The sequence below is a fragment of the Thamnophis sirtalis genome, unplaced genomic scaffold, assembly GCF_051295495.1.
Source record: "Thamnophis sirtalis isolate CommonGarterSnake01/CBP01778 unplaced genomic scaffold, rThaSir2_p1.2 scaffold_12, whole genome shotgun sequence".
Taxonomy (NCBI): domain Eukaryota; kingdom Metazoa; phylum Chordata; class Lepidosauria; order Squamata; family Natricidae; genus Thamnophis; species Thamnophis sirtalis.
In genome coordinates this window covers 56,330,755-56,347,498 of record NW_028261392.1, presented here as the reverse complement: position 1 = coordinate 56,347,498, position 16,744 = coordinate 56,330,755, and the positions used below count along the sequence as shown (strand labels likewise).

Below are 16,744 nucleotides of genomic sequence, written 5' to 3'. Positions count from 1 at the left end.
CCCACAGTGTCAGGGAAAGCAACCTATAGTCCAGTGGTGGGTTTCAAAAATTGTTCGAACCTACTCTGTGGGTGTGGCGTCCTTTATGGGAGTGGCTTGCTGCCCATGTGACTGGATGGGAGTGGCTTGCCGCCCATGTGACCGGATATGAAGATGCCGACGACACTTGTCAGAACCACCTTAAATTACCTCACACACAGCACTGGCATGCATAAGAATATGATGTAACCTTGTTTTTTAAAAGGCATCTTTGGTTTGCGTTAAAACAACTTCGACACACGCAATGTTCTGATTGCACCACAAACGCAGTAGTCATCCTTACCTTTCACAGAGGCACTGAGTTTTATAAATAGGAGCATGATACTGTAGAATAATCATATCCAAGGACCAGTGGTGGGTTTCAAAAAATTTTGGAACCTCTTCTGTAGGTGTGGCCAGCTTTCCGGGTCCACTGGTGGAACCTCTTCTAACCGGTTCGGTAGATTTGACAAACCGGTTCTACCGAATAGGTGCGAACTGGTGGGAACCCACCTCTGCTATAGTCCCAGGAGCACAGACACCTACTGCCTCTTCTTTTTTTTAGCCACTAAGAGCTTCTTGGGATTATGATTGCTGAAAACAGTTGGGACCTGCCTACTCTTTAGAACATAGAATAATAGAGATGGAAGGGATCTCGAAGGTCTTCTAGTCCAACTCCCTGCTCAAGCAAGAGACACTATACCAGTAACGGTGGAACTTTTTCTTACAGCATGCCAAAATTGTATGTGTGCGCTATTGCACGTGCGCACGAGCCCACTCAATCCTCCCCGCCCACCTGCGCATGCACGTGTGACCCCTCCCCAGGTTCCGGAGACTTTCCTGAAGCCTGGGGAGGGCAAAAGTGGCCACCCCTGGCCTTCTGGAAGGGCAGGAAAAAACCAGCTGGCTGGTGCACGCATGCGCGCCGGAGCAGATGGCTGGTGTGCCACCACATATGGCTCCACATGCATAGGTTCTCCGTCACAGCACCACACCGTTTTAGACAAATGGTTGTCCATTTGTCTCTTTGTGAAAGCCTCCAGCGATGGAGCACCGTTTATTTATTTTAAAACAAATAGATGAAAACTGCGACATAAAACCTCAAAGTAGGCATATTACAGTTCACCTACCTTTTTTTTTTTCCCTCAAGCTATTCCTTTCCTGCAATGTACATAACCCTATGCATTTGATGCTTTTACAAAATGTTGAACTGTGTCGCTCAGCCACACAAGGGTGGCCCAATACTTCCATTAGAAGAAACAATTTGATGTAATCTATTCTGATTTATTCGGCCCATGAATTCAGACTATGGAACCAGAACTGGGGAGGAATCAGGCCTAATCTGGAAAGTCCGTGCAGAAGATATATATATCAGTGCTGGGGGGGTCTTCTTCAGATTCCTACTGCATTTTTTAAAGAAAAAACAAACAAACATTGCACTTCTGTAATTTAATAGTTCATTGTCAAGTGTTGGTAATACAGCGGACGTGGAGTGGGGGTGGCTGGCATTGTTCCAGAGTACGCAAACATGTTGCATGTTCGTATGAATATAAGTACATTACAAAACATGATTTACTCACCACCAGTGAGTAAGCGCAGCTGCCCAAAACAAAGACGAAATAAAATGGAGACTCGCGCAGGCGTCCTCAGCTAAGGAGTCCAGCCAATCAGTGAGCTGGTTGGCCCGCTCACTGATTGGCTGGAGTCCAGGCCAATTAAATCAGTGAGCGGCAGGCTGGGCTGGCTTAAATTTGTAGGTAGCATAGAACAGAACGATGAGCCAGCCCAGCAGCTGATGGGCGGGAGCTGCGAGCGCCAAAAAAAGCGTGCCTTTTAAAAAAGCGGGCGGGACGCGGGAAAATGTATCAAAAAGCGGGGGTGTCCCGCCAAAAGCGGGACGTCTGGTCACCTTATCGTATGATTATCTCTTCTCAACATTTCCACTGTTGCTAGCACTCCCTAGAAGCTAGGAAGGTAAGAATTGAGGCTGTAGAAACTCATATCCTTACTATTTCTACAATAGCTACCTGTTCCTCTTCAGGATTTCAGTTTGGATCCTTTCCTGGCCTTTTTTAGAGTTGCCAGGAGCTGTAATAGGATTTTCTGCATGCTGAGGGGATATTTACACAGCTAGCATCCTTCTGTGGGAAGTTATTATCCAGCCCTCTCCCAGAAAAATGAAATATCCTAGGAAATATTGAAAAGGCAGAATATTTCTCTGGATGTGAAAAGAAGCATGTTTCAAAAGACAGAATAGTTGCCTGTAGCTTCCTGCCCATCACCAGCTAATGGGCCATTAAGAGGGCCAGGCTAGCCCACTTTACATAATAAAGACTTCTCCTCACTGCAGCTGTAGGGGGAAGGGATATTACTCAACTGACCACAAGGCATCTGAGAACTCATCACAGCCTAGAGAGTAGCCCCCTGCATGGCACCATGGGAGTCTGACAACCAGTCAGAATGCATTTCTTACACAGGAACAGGAAACAGAGAGGTGGGACTGAACAGGGTATAAAAAGCCTAGCAAGCCCCTTCCTCAGCCCTTCTCTCTTCTTCTCCATCAATATTGAAGCATGTGATCACCTTTTCTGTACAGGGCTCAAGCCATGTGGCCCTGTCCAACAATAAACCATCTTTCCAAGCAGCCTCCATGTCTCCAGTGTCTTCTTCCCCACTTGGAGCCGAACCCAGAAGGACATTTCTTTCAACACTTCCATGCTTCTAAAGCACTCCTACTGTTAACAATATTCATTCAGAAGTGTTTAGTCTTCTTCCTCAATATGTCGCTGTCTGAACCATACTAATATTACCCTTGGCTACAACACTGTGGGGGGGAAGCATGCTGCACCATTCAGAATATCTGGTGTTCTTCCCTGACCAATGATGCCCTCCAAAACCAATATTTCATTCTGTTGTATGGCTGGGGGTTTTGGGACGCTTTTCTAGGCGCACTCAAGAGGTGAATCACATGCTCAGGGGGAAACACAGAGACACAGCCCGAGAGCCAACAAATCTCTTGGTTCCTTGTTGCTAGGATTTTGACACAATAGCAGCCTTTTGTGGCACTGTTCATATTTGTCTTTTGCTTTGATTATACATATCAGGTAAACTCCACAAAGAATGAAAAGAAGTTGTCCAGTAGCTCTTTAAAGTCCCCTTCTTGGGGTTTTTGCATGCAGAAACTAAAGATTTGCATGCAGAACTAACGAGAAAGATTACCTAATACAAAGCTGCCCCTGAAATCCTTGGATGATCTCCCCAACACATTGTTACTACATTACTAGAGTATAACATAAAAAATAGGGGACATGTTAAAATGGGTTCCACCACAAATGCGCGCACAACAAAAGCGCGCCTGACTAAACCGCTGTGTCTAAAGCGCGGTGACAAAACCATGCGACGAATGAGCGACTAATTAGCCCTAAAGAGCGCCGACAGAAGCGCGCCGACAGAAGCGCGCTGTAACGTAACCCTAAACCTAACCCTGAACCTAACCCTAAACCTAACCCTAAACCTAACCCTAAACCTAACCCTAAACCTAACCCTAAACCTAACCCTAAACCTAACCCTAAACCTAACCCTAAACCTAACCCTAAACCTAACCCTAAACCTAACCCTAAACCTAACCCTAAACCTAACTCTAAACCTAACCCTAAACCTAACCCTAAACCTAACCCTAAACCTAACCCTAAACCTAACCCTAAACCTAACCCTAAACCTAACCCTAAACCTAAATGTAAATCTTACCTTAAATTAAATCGCGCTTCTGTCGGCGCGCTGTTGTCGGCGCGCTGTTGTCGGCGCGCTGTTGTCGGCGCGCTTTTGACATCGCGCTTTTAGCGCCGCGGTGTTGTCGGCGCGCTTATGACGTTCGCGCTTTTGTCGGGTCACGGTTAAAATATAGGCTTGGAAAGCGATCATGTGAACTAACTTAGATATCATTCAAATGAAATCATATATATATGGCCTTCCCCACATGTTTTTGGAGTGTGCCTCTGGCTGGACATTATAACATGAGTGCAGCCCTCAGCCTGAAACAAATTTCCCAATCCTGAAATTAACTAAGGCTCTAGAGCGTAGAGTCTTAGGGTTTAAGAAAAGGTCTCCTTTTTCTTTGCCAATTGTTGTTATGTGTATTGATTTTTAACAGTCTAAAGCAGTGTTTCTCAACCTTGGCAACTTGAAGATGTCCGGACTTCAACTCCCAGAATTCCCCAGCCAGCGAATGCTGGCTGGGGAATTCTGGGAGTTAAAGTCCGGACATCTTCAAGTCGCCAAGGTTGAGAAACACTGGTTCTAAAGTTTTGCCACTGTACCATAAGAGAGTTTATTTGGTGTTTGTGAAGTTTTTCCCTGAGAAACTGGCACACTCGAACAAGTCTGTTCTCAGTAAGACAGCATTTGATAGGCTGCTTTGTGGAACCTTTTATGAGTTTCTGGAAGAAATGAGGATGGTTCTAATGGGGGTTCCACCACAAAACCGCGGTAGACAAAAGCGCGCTCGACGAAAGTGCGTACGTGACGTCATCACAGCACGACGAAAACATCGCGCTGTGAGTGGTAAATGTAAAATTAAAGCGAAAACCTTACCCTAACCCCCCCAAACCTAACCCTAAACCTAACCCTAAACCTAACCCTTAACCTAACCCTAAACCTAACCCTTAACCTAACCCTAAACCTAACGCTAAACCTAACGCTAACCCTTAACCTAACGCTAAACGTAACCCTAACGCTTAACGTAACCCTAACCCTTAACCTAACCCTTACCTTTATGTGAATCAGCTTGCTTTAATTTTATTTTTATTTCGATTTTTAATTTTTTTCGTCGCGCTGCTGATGATGTCAGTACGCGCTTTCGTCAAGCGCGCTTTTGTCGACTGCGGTTTTGATGGGTCACGCTAATGGGAAGGAGGAAGGGAGGGGAAAGGAAGAAAACCCACTTTTCATAATGATTTCTCAGCAAATGTATAGATTTCAATTGCATTGCATGGGGAGAAACTTTTGACAAGATTGACTTAATTGTGCGTGAGAGAGAAAGAGGGCGGGAGGGAGAGAACTGTAACATTGGCACATTCTCTAATTGTGTTCTGTCTAAAGACTTCTTTCTCCTCGGCTGCCCATCTGTGTCAAGCAGCAGCTGAAGTTCCATAATCTCCGCCTTCCAGGCAACAAGCGACAATAGCTACAAAGGGATTTTCATGAAAGGCTGAGAATGCACTGATTTCACTTGCTCTCTGGGCAGCCAGTGCTGCGGAAAGATTTTGCTTCCCTTGCTGCTGGCGCTTCCTCCAGTTGCTCTTTTTTTCCGAAGGGGACAGGAGACAGGCTAATGGCAGCCTTCCTTGTCCCTTTGGATCATGCTAGGATTATAATCTCCTCACCCAGCTCCACATTCGTCTTGTGCAAAAGAGCATTCTTCACTTCAGCAAGGATTCTACAACTGTAAGTGCGCATTGCTGTTTGCCAGTATTCTTCCTGTGTGCATTTATCAGCAGTCATGTACTACTGATAAGAGTGGATATTTGAACATTATTCCATATTTGTTCAATAGTCTCACTGAAGTTATCATGTCAAAACCAATCTCCCATAGGTCTTTTCTGCTTGGTTATTACCAATAAATTTCAGTAAAGAAAGCTCTGGGTTTACCTGAATAGTGGTTTTTAAAATTCTTTGTATCATTATTATGCATGAGTCACTTTCCCCCTCCTTTTTCTCAAGTCTACCATCCGTGGTAAAATAGTCATTTCATGTCAAGTGGTTTGAGGGTCCCTGCTCGACACAGATTTTGATGAAATTTTGTGTGAACATGTAATGAAGATTGGTAAAGTGTTATGTGTGCCAATGCAATACTTGTGGAGATATAATCATTTGTTTATAAGTTATGAGTTATGAAAGTTTATTTATATGCCGCCCTTTTCCCTGGAGGGGACTCAGGGCGGCTTACAACTCGAAGGGAGGGGGGAAACAAACATTTAACACGTAAAACAATACATAATTAAAAGCACAACATTCATACCATTCGGGTGGGTTACAGTCATTAGCCCCAGGCCTGATGGGATAGCCAGATTTTAAGGGCTGTGCGGAAAGTCTGGAGGGTGGTGAGGGTACGAATCTCCACGGGGAGATCGTTCCATAGGGTCGGAGCTGCCACCGAGAAGGCTCTCCTCCGCGTAGTTGCCAGTCGGCATTGACCGGCAGATGGAACTCGGAGGAGGCCTAATCTATGGGATCTAATTGGTCGCGTGGAGGTAATTGGCAGTAGGCGGTCTCTCAAGTTTGACCTCATACCACAGCCTTCTACAGTATGAGTTTTTTTAAAGCACTTTTCTGAAATCAGAACCACTTGACATGAAATGACTAATTCCACATTTTCAACACTGATTAGAATACCTTTGCACACCTTGGATAATTTCTCTGGCACCATACATCATTTTGTAAGAGTTCTTCCTTAAATTGTAATAGTGTGAATTTTAGTCCTTTAACCACATTTTCCCCCATTGGTCCATCTGAACACTATAACCAAATTCTTAGCCCATTTTATCATCATTAACTTGTCCTTCCTCCATTTTAAGTCTTAGCAAAAGTTTGTAAAATGTTTGGGCTGAAATCAGTAAAGCCATTTCTGGGCACAGCTGGGGTCTGTATCTATTCCTTATTCATAGTATGGCATTTCTAACATAATGATTTTTAAGTCTACATTAACCTTGTCATGCAGTTAAAAAAAACATAGCATCCAAGCCTGAGATTGTGTCCTTCTAATTCTAACATAGACAAATGAGTTCGGATTTGCTTGATTGAAACACTCTGATCATGTTTCTGATGCCTTTGCTACATGTGCCAGAATCCTAGAATTCTCTGCATTCCACCCTATCCCTTCTCTGTTTTGCTCTCTTAACAAACATGGTACATCTAAGGGTGGGGTGGGGACTTCAGGGCAAACCTCAAAACTACCATATTTGCATAGTTTGGAAAGTACCTTTCAAGTTCCTTGTTGCTGCTCTCATAAGTTGGAGAGAGGACGTAGAAATAAATAATTTAAGACACCACTGGCATAATAGATTCATTTGAGCTTTAAAGGTGGCAAGTCAACACAAATGTTTGTCTTTGAAGATTACACAACTGAATTAACATATTAACTATGTGTTGAGCCATAACACATAGCAACTCAATCCCATGAACATAACAAAAAACTGTTCTCTATTCTGAGTTCCACTACCTCCAAGACTATTTCCTTATTTTCTCTTCAAATCTTTGGCTAAAGTCAATTTTGCTACAAGCAGATTTGTAAATCTATTAACTCAGAAGGGAATTTATTGACTTGATCTTTGGTTAAAGTCAGTTTCACCACATGCACAAGGGGATTGTGCTCAAATGAGGTGTATATTATATGTATATTAGAAGCTGTAGCATATACACACATACAGATAAGTGCATATAAACAAAAAACCTACAAAAAGATGGGATGCCATTCCTTGGGATGGGATGCCACTCAAGTCTTGAGTCTGCTGACCTAGATAAATCTTAGCCTTTCTGTGATGCAGTAGAGTGAGTGCATTCTGGGCCATGAAGTCCCAGACTCTAAAATTACTTCATTTAAAATGTGTTAATTGTTTAAAGAATTTAAATAAAATAATAATAATAAAGCCTCTATCCCTCAGATTCAAATTTTGCTTACATTGGAGGAAAATACAAAGCTGCAGTTTTTGCATCCTGTACCCGATGATATTTGCGAAGGCATATATCTTCTAGAGTCGCATTTCTTTATATTTTCTCTCTCCCTTCCCACTTTTAAAAATTATGGAAGACCCCAGAAGTAGTTTTCATTGTATGAGTTATATTTATCTGTATTTACCATAATTAAAAATAAAAATTGACTACTACTGCCACTTCTCATGATTTGATGTTTGGTGGGATTTTAATATTTTTATTTTTCAAGGTAGGTTGGCAAATGATTTTGATTCTGTGGACCCCCGAGAGGGTCTTGAGGGGCATTTTTAGAACAGCTGTTCTAAAGAGAAGGAAGACGGGGTTATATTTTGCTCCCCCTTTTCTTTAGAGTAATTCTGAATGAGCTATAGAAGAAGCTTTCCATTCATGTAGATAAAACTACAAGCAACTGTCATAGGGGGTGGTAGCCTCTGACAATTGCTTTTCTGTAGAAAATTAGCCAACTAGCAATGCCAACTCACTGTTGACCTGAAATGGAGTTTTACTTCTGGAAGATTTGAAAGTTGATAGACGGAAATGTTCTAGTGCCACAGGTCAAAAAAATATTTGGAAAGAGGGTTAAATGCAGAGGTGGGTTCCTACCAGTTCGCACCTATTCGGTAGAACCGGTTCGTCAAATCTACCGAACCGGTTAGAAGAGGTTCTACCAGTGGACCCGGAAAGCAGGCCACACCTACAGAAGAGGTTCCAAAAAATTTTGAAACCCACCACTGGTCCTTGGATATGATTATTCTACACTATCATGCTCGTATTTATAAAACTCAGTGCCTCTGTGAAAGGTAAGGATGACTACTGCGTCTGTGGTGCAATCAGAACATTGCGTGTGTTGAAGTTGTTTTAACGCAAACCAAAGATGCCTTTTAAAAAACAAGTTGCCATCCTGTTTCTCTTTATTTTCACTGTAAAAATAGGACAAGCTGAATATATTGACATATAGTAGAAAGACACCAAAGGGAGGAGTAGCGGGATAGAAGAAAGAGGGGGAGAGAGGGCGGGAGAGAGGATTGGAGGGAGGGTGAGAAGGAAAGGAGGGAGTGGACTGGGAGAGAGGAGTGGTAGAGAGGGAGGGGAAGTAGGGTAGAGGGGAATGATGGAGGGAAGATGGAAAGTTGGAGGGGGGGCGAAAGAAAGGTGTATGGAGGGTCGAAGTGGTATATTGGGTTTCTATTTTGGGGGGTATTGTTGACAAGAGGAATTGCTGTGTTTATTGTTTAATGTTGTATGGCCCCGGTTATGCACAGTATATATGTGACTGTATGAAAATGAAAAATGGAAAAATAAAACACATTTTACACACACACACACACACACACACACACACACACACACACACACACACAAAGAAAAAACAAGTTTGCATCATATTCTTATGCATGCCAGTGCTGTGTGTGAGGTAATCTAAGGTGGTTCTGACAAGTGTCGTCGGCATCTTCATATCCGGTCACATGGGTGGTAAGCCACTCCCATCCGGTCACATGGGCGGCAAGCCACTCCCACAAAGGAGGCCACACCCACAGAGTAGGTTCAAACAATTTTTGAAACCCACCACTGGTTAAATAATACATTTTTCTATTTCAGGATAACATTATCCCAAGGTAAAGAGCGACTGGAAGTGAAGTCCCCAGGATGGCCAATTACAGGTGTTTCTTCTTTCTTTTTAGGATAACCATCGATAGGTTTTTCTGCGGCCTTTTCAAATAAGCATGGCAGAGGGAGGAGCTTCAAGGCATTGGGAGGCAAAGAGACGTGACGTCAAGAGGGCAGAGGCCAGGCTCAGCCTGGGGCTGCGCAGCTTAGAAGAAGCCCGGCTCTACTATCTGAACACCATGAGCAGGGAACAGCAGCGACTCCAGCAGGAACTTCTAACGTTGCAGAAAAGTGAGGGTGCCTTTGCCTCTTTTCATCCAACATTTGGACATGAAATCTCTATTTTCTAGTTGCTTAGAAACGACAGAGTAGAATTGATTTGCAGGAGTTGAGAAATGTTGCCAAAGTTGTCTTAGAGAAAACTCCATGGTTAGAAATAGTCAGGGACGTGCAGTCACTAGAGGCAAGGGTGGCGGAGCCTCCCCAGTCTCCTGAGAGAAAGGAAAGAGTTTTAAATATTTTTTTTTTAATGAATTAAAGCCAGGATAGTTGCTACCAGATTTCAAGTCACAGTGGCTTGGTGTCTGCTCTCAATGTTAACTAGGAGGAGGCGAGAGAACTCGGGGCCTCTTTTGTTTAAGGAATTTTTTGCCTTTTAAAAGTTAACGAGGAGTTAAAAAGCAAAAGATTTAATATGCAAAAGAGGCACTGATTCTCCCGCCTCCTGATCTGGGAGCAGCGAATCATGTCTTGCACTTGAGCGACTGCGCAAGTGCAAGGGTGATTCTGGAGAGGTTTTTCTTTCACCAGCCGCCATTTCTTCTGTAGCCAGCCCAGCACCGAGCGGGGAGGACGAGGAGGAGGAGGAGGAGGAGTAGGAGGAGGAGGAGGAGGAGGAGGAGGAGGAGGAGGAGGAGGAGGAGGAGAGCGGTGAGCCCTTGTGGCTGGCTGGGGAGGGACTCACCGCTCTTCTCCCAGCCAGCCAGCCACTCACCCCCACCCGATCTGCTCCCTGCCTGGCCGGCCGGCCGGCACAAAAACTCACCGCTCTTCTCCTCCCAGCCAGCCAGCCAGCCACCCCCACCCGATCTGCTCCCTGCCTGGCCGGCCGGCCGGCACAAAGACTCACCGCTCTTCTCCTCCCAGCCAGCCAGCCACCCGACCTGCTCCCAAGAATGTCAGCGGGAACGGAGGAGGCGGGGGGGCGAGGCGGCAGAGCGCGGTAGCAGCGAGAAGCAACACCCCTGCCGCTGTGTCCGACAGGCATCTCGCGTTTATGTCCATCATAAACGAGAGACGCCTGTCGGACACAGCGGCGGGGACGTTGCTTCTCGCCGCTGCTGCGCTCTTGCCTCACCAACGGTATCCCTCACCGCACGTCACTGGAAATAGTGTAATTCAGCTTGGGAAGAAAATTCCACCTATACCAATCTACTTGCCCTAATCAAATACATTTAGGGTTTACTAGTTACATATGATTTGAATTCCAATTTAAACAAAGATGTTTAAGTTTGCTAATTTTTCTAGGAGCCAGTTTGGTGCCTTGATTAAAGAGGCTCTTCCTCTGTTCTCAAATTGGCACTCCTTGATGGCTTTTCACTGGAAAGAACACAGGGGAAAAATCAACAACATTCTCAAACAGTTCGTGTGTTCTCTTATTATTGTTTAGTTTGCCTTTAGAGATGAATCTGAATAGCAATTATTTCTTTTCCCCTTTCTTAGGCTGCTCCAAGCAGAAATTCACATTGGGCCCTGGACATATTCACTTTAAAGCAACATTTCCTCTACCTCCTTCTCTGGTTGCACAGAATTCTGGTGACTTCCATTATACAGGATTACGGTAAAAAAAAAAAAAATTGTCTCGTTTGAGGTTGTTCAGTTGTATAGGAGCTTTGGCTGTCTACATCAGCAAGTTCGAGAAGAGCCGAGGTGGCGCAGTGGTTAGAGTGCAGTACTGCAGGCCACTTCAGCTGACTGTTATCTGCAGTTCAGCGGTTCTAATCTCACGGGCTCAGGGTTGACTCAGCTTTCCATCCTTCTGAGGTGGGTGAAATGAGGACCCAGACTGTGGGGGCGATATGCTGACTCTGTAAACAGGTTAGAGAGGGCTGAAAGCCCTATGAAGCGGTATATAAGTCTAACTGCTATTGCTATTGCTAAGTTCCATTTTCTTATTACAGTAGTTGGCTGCCGTGGGCTTTGTAGCTTTAAATTGAAAGGGAAAAATGAGATCCCTCGAAGATGATACGATGTCAGTGTAACAGTAAGAAATAAGATGCAAGTAGTCCAGGTTTCAGAAGGACCAGGCCATAATTGAATTTAGTGAGCCCCTGGTATTCCTGATCAACACCTATTGTGTGACTCTTCAGTTTTTCCAGTAGTATTTCTACTAAGAGAAGAAAAAAAAATTGGAATAAGCCACGGTGGAGGGAGAGGTTACAGAGAGAAAAGCTTCTTACAATAGTCCTGACCTAATTGTGCAATTGCATTGCCTTACAATGGAAATCCTGCTCCCAATTGTAATTATGTTTGTAAGCTACCCAGAATCGTGGCACGACAAAACCGCACTCGACTAAAGCGCGCCCGATTAAACCGTGTCGCTGACGTCATCAACAGGGCGACAACAGCGAACGCGGAGAAAGAAAGGCGCTTTAAATAGCGCTTTGAAAGCAAGCCGATTCAAGTTAAAGTAAGGATTAGGTTTAGGGTTAGGTTAAGGGTTAGGGTTAGGGTTAGGGTTAGGGTTAGGGTTAGGATTAGGTTAAGGGTTAGGATTAGGTTTAGGGTTAGGTTAAGGGTTAGGTTTAGGGTTAGGTTAAGGGTTAGGTTTAGGGTTAGGTTTAGGATTAGGTTTAGGGGGGTTAGGGTTAGGTTTAGGGGTTAATTTTAGGTTTAGCGTTTACAGCGTGCTTTTTTCTCCGCGCTGTTGTCGCGCTATGATGTCAGCTACGCAGTTTCGTCGAGCGCCCTTTAGTCGAACGCGGTTTTGGGGTGGAACCACCCAGAATTACCCTACGGTAAGATGGATGGGGAATAGATTTTGCAAATAAATAAATAGTGGTTGTAAGCCAAGGACTACCAGTGAGGAGAAGAAAGTTGGAGGTGAGAAGCATTCCTTTTTCACCAGTGATATTAACAGGAACTATTTTAAAGACATGCAGGTGAGAAAAAGCTTTGTTTCCTATTAATTCTCTGTTCTCTCCTGAAGGGAGATACTGGAAGACAAGATAATGATCTCCAGAAGGATGGATTAGATATGTGTTTTCCATGCTTACATTAGAGACTACAATCCATTGATTACTTGTGAAAAGAATCCTAATGAAAGAAGAATAGCATTTCTCTCCTCCTTTTCTAGATCTCAAAGAAAAACATTGCCGAAGACTGGCGATGTTGCGTGGACAAAGCATCCTGCCATCCATCCATGGAAGCTCAGTGGAGATGTCTCCGGTTGTGAAGGAAAGAGAAAGGGACATTTGCCACCCTTGGAGGCCAAAGACGCAAGTGTTGCTGATGACAGAGATATGAGCAGCCTTAAAGACTCCATGGCTAAGCAGTTAAATATTTCAGCAGAGCCTGGGGACCAGACTGATATCATAGAAGAACAAGGAAAAGACTCAGTGAAAGAAGAGCCAAGGGATTCTCAAGCCAAAGGCACCATGGCCATCACCAAACCCGTGAATCTCCCTGGGAATCGAAGATCTTCTCTTGATCGTGAGAGGCTGATCATGGATCCTGAGGCCTATGCTGCTGATGGACGTCTCCGAACTATGTACAACAGGCCTGATTTCCTTAAGTCTTATGGTGAAGTTAGGAAAGCCCGCTATATTCGGCACAAGGGTATTCCAGCCTGGGAAAAGGAGCTCAACCTTCAAGATATATTTGGGCACAAAAAAACCATGGGGCATTCCTCCCAGGAAATGGTTGCTGCCAAGGCTAAACCCTAAGCAGGTAGAATGGGCAGATCTAGCAAATTAAAGCACCAAGAGGCCTCTGTTGCAAAAGGCTGCAGAGACAAGATCATTTCCCTACTTGCAACAGGCAAGCTAAATGCAGCCGGGTCTCAAGCAGGCAGCAAAAAAACCAGGTCTTTTATTGAGCTCTGGTGGGCTGCTGTACACAAGGACAAGGTGGGGAAGGAGGGGAGGGAAAGGCTCAGAGGTTCATTGAGAACATACAATTTGAGATCAGTGAATACTCGATGACTTAGTTTTATCAGAAGTAGTAATCAAGTCACTCACGGCTAAACCATACTGATATCGAGGTTCGAGGTTCATTTTATTTATATGCCGCCCTATTCCCAGCGGGACTCAGGGCAGCGCACAAACCCAAGGAGGGGGAAGGGAAAAACACAAAAACTACAAAAAGTACAGGGCATTTAAAATAACCAACAGCCACACGATTCGAGAGGGGAAGGGAACTCATCGACCCCAGGCCTGCCGACACAGCCAGGTTTTAACGGCTTTTCGGAAGGCCTGGAGAGAGGTGAGGGTCCGAATCTCTGCAGGGAGCTCGTTCCAAAGGGCCGGAGCCACCACAGAGAAGGCCCTCCCCCGGGTAGTGGCCAGATGACATTGGCTAGTAGACGGAACCCGGAGGAGGCCTAATCTGTGTGATCTAATGGGTCTTTGGGAGGTAATTGGCAGCAGGCGGTCTCTCAAGTACCCAGGTCCAATACCATGAAGGGCTTTATAAGTGACGACTAGCACCTTGAAGCGTATCCGGAGACCAATCGGTAACCAGTGCAGCTCGCGGAGGATAGGTGTAACGTGGGTGTACCGAGGTGCACCCACAATCGCTTGCGCGGCTGCATTCTGGACGAGCTGAAGTCTCCGAATGCTCTTCAAGGGCTGCCCCATGTAGAGCGCATTGCAGTAGTCCAGTCTTGAGGTCGCGAGGGCATGAGTGACTGTTGCGAGTGCCTCCCGGTTCAGGTAGGGACGCAATTGGTGCACCAGGCGAACCTGGGCAAATGCCCCCCTGGTCACAGCCGACAAATGATGTTCTAAGGTCAGATATGAAGGAGGAAGGGGTATAAACGATAAATGGACTGTGACAGTTCCTATTCCAATTTTTTTTCCTAGAAGAAATCGGTAATTATAAGTTCATTGTGTGCATTAGATTTCAATTGGTGCATTAGATTCCAATACTGTACTAAATATTCAAAGTAAATCAAAATAGGTAACACAGCAGGATGTTTTTTTAAAGCTGGGGTCTTTCGGGTCTTGGTTAACATATTTTGACATCATTTGAACTGATAACCATTTTAGCATTTTGGTATGTAAATCCCCCCCCCACCCACCCAGCTTGCCTTTTAGTTTTTAATGAGGGAGGGGGAGAAAATAGCTAGAGTGAATCTTCAATTCAGTTTAGCTCCTGGCGTCTATTTAGATGAGTCCCTGCAATTTTCCTAGCAAGTTTTCATAAGTGATTTGGCATTGCCTTCTTCCAGCAACATTATGTAATACCTTTATGAGGTATTGAGAGCCGAGGTGGCGCAGTGGTTAGGGTGCAGTACTGCAGGCCACTTCAGCTGATTGTTATCTGCAGTTCAGCGGTTCTAATCTCACCGGCTCAGGGTTGACTCAGCCTTCCATCCTTCTGAGGTGGGTGAAATGAGGACCCAGACTGTGGGGGCGATATGCTGACTCTGTAAACCGCTTAGAGAGGGCTGAAAGCCCTATGAAGCGGTATATAAGTCTAACTGCTATTGCTATTGCTATTGTTCTACATCCCCATGAGGCTTAATGAACAGAATGGGTCTATTTTCATTTCTGAACAAAAGGAAAATTAACCATGTATAAGTATTTAAAGAATTTGAAATAAATAGCAAAAATTGAAATACTTTTTTTAGCCAAGTTAGTTATACATGAATTAAGGGGTCCAGGCAAGTTTAGAATATTGAAATTTTACTATAAGGTTTTGGAACTAACTATATAAAATAGCCACTCAGAGCAGTGGTGGTTTTCCATTATTTTTATGACTGTTTTGCTCGTGGATATGCGTGTGCTTGCGCAAATGTCTGGGCGGGTCAGTGGAGCCTCCCATCACCACTACTACTGGTTTGCCCCAATCTGGGCTGAACCGGTAGCAACCCACCTCTGGCTGGGGAATTCTGGGAGTTGAAGTCCAGGCATCTTCAAGTTGACAAGGTTGAGAAACACTGAGTTCAGAGAACCGATTGTTGGAAGAAATCTCCTTTTGTTTTTTCCCACTTTACGGGGCTAATCATGTAAGGAAGGCAGGAAGGAAACATTCTAGTGTTGTTTCTAGCCTAATCTTTATTGACCTGCTTACAGAAACTGCCTCTCTGGTTAACCCTTATTACATTGTAACAGCTCAGGCGAAGCGCCCATCAATATGAGTGACATTGAGTTGGCCTTGGCCACCCAGTCACATGACCACTGAGCCCCACCTACCCAGCTGGTCATTAAGGCAGAGAACCGGTTATTAAATTATTTGAATCCCACCACTGAGCACAATCCACATGTTCCCCAACCTTGGTTAGAATTTTGTGCTAGTTTCTAAAACTCTTTTTTTTTTAGTCTGAATTATATCTATATATATGTACTTGGATTCACATATATATATATATATATATATATATATATATATATATATATATATATATATATATATATATATATATATATATATATATATATATATATATATATATATATATATATATATATATATATATATATATATATATAATTTTAAAAGAGAAAATACACTCCTCTACCTTGATACAGTTCTGAGCAATCCAGCCAGCGTGACCTTATCGCCCAGAAATTAAGACTTCCATTCCCCTTACTTAATAATGTTTGGTTAGGAGAATCAGCTCATTTAGTGCAAACTCATACTGGGAATGATAAAATCAGAGTTACTTAACTTAAATCTGGTTACCATTTCAATTTTATGTAATACAATTACTTTCCATCAGCATTTGGAAACTTGTGTTAGTATGTGTGGGCTTCCAAATATTAATAGTCTAGGAAATATAAATTTAGCATTTGTTATTAAAATGTTCTGGGAAATGGATGGTACTAATTGATTCAATCCGTATGCTATACTTTCTTTATTATGTAAGAGCCGAGGTGGCGCAGTGGTTAAATGCAGCACTGCAGGCTACTTCAGCTGACTGCAGTTCTGCAGTTCGGCTGTTCAAATCTCTTCGGCTCATGGTTGACTCAGCCTTCCATCCTTCCGAGGTGGGTAAAATGAGGACCCGGATTGTTGTTGGGGGCGATATGCTGACTCTGTAAACTGCTTAGAGAGGGCTGAAAGCCCTATGAAGCGGTATATAAGACTAACTGCTATTGCTAACTGCTATTGCTATTATTGAATATAGCTATGTATGTGATTATGGGTTTGAGCAATGATACATCCTCTTTTCTGAAACCAAGAAAGT

The 16,744-nt window shown here is 44.0% G+C and overlaps 1 protein-coding gene across 1 annotated transcript; it reads left to right on the top strand.

Annotated features, from left to right (window-relative positions):
• The first annotated feature begins 5,103 nt into the window (after positions 1-5,103).
• CCDC190 (coiled-coil domain containing 190) lies at positions 5,104-15,591 on the top strand. Its single transcript, XM_014069462.2, has 4 exons — positions 5,104-5,460; positions 9,408-9,624; positions 11,056-11,173; positions 12,689-15,591. The coding sequence occupies exons 2-4, from the start codon at positions 9,450-9,452 to the stop codon at positions 13,275-13,277; spliced, it is 882 nt and encodes a 293-aa protein (XP_013924937.2). The 5' UTR covers positions 5,104-5,460; positions 9,408-9,449; the 3' UTR covers positions 13,278-15,591.
• Positions 15,592-16,744: the final 1,153 nt, after the last annotated feature.

What these genes read in the sequence shown, in the direction of transcription:
- CCDC190 (XM_014069462.2), top strand. Translation starts at nt 9,450, where the DNA reads ATGGCAGAGGGAGGAGCTTCAAGGCATTGGGAGGCAAAGAGACGTGAC. An exon ending in ACTTCTAACGTTGCAGAAAA is followed by an intron (nt 9,625 to 11,055) that starts GTGAGGGTGCCT and finishes CCCCTTTCTTAG; the next exon opens with GCTGCTCCAAGCAGAAATTC. An exon ending in TTCCATTATACAGGATTACG is followed by an intron (nt 11,174 to 12,688) that starts GTAAAAAAAAAA and finishes CTCCTTTTCTAG; the next exon opens with ATCTCAAAGAAAAACATTGC.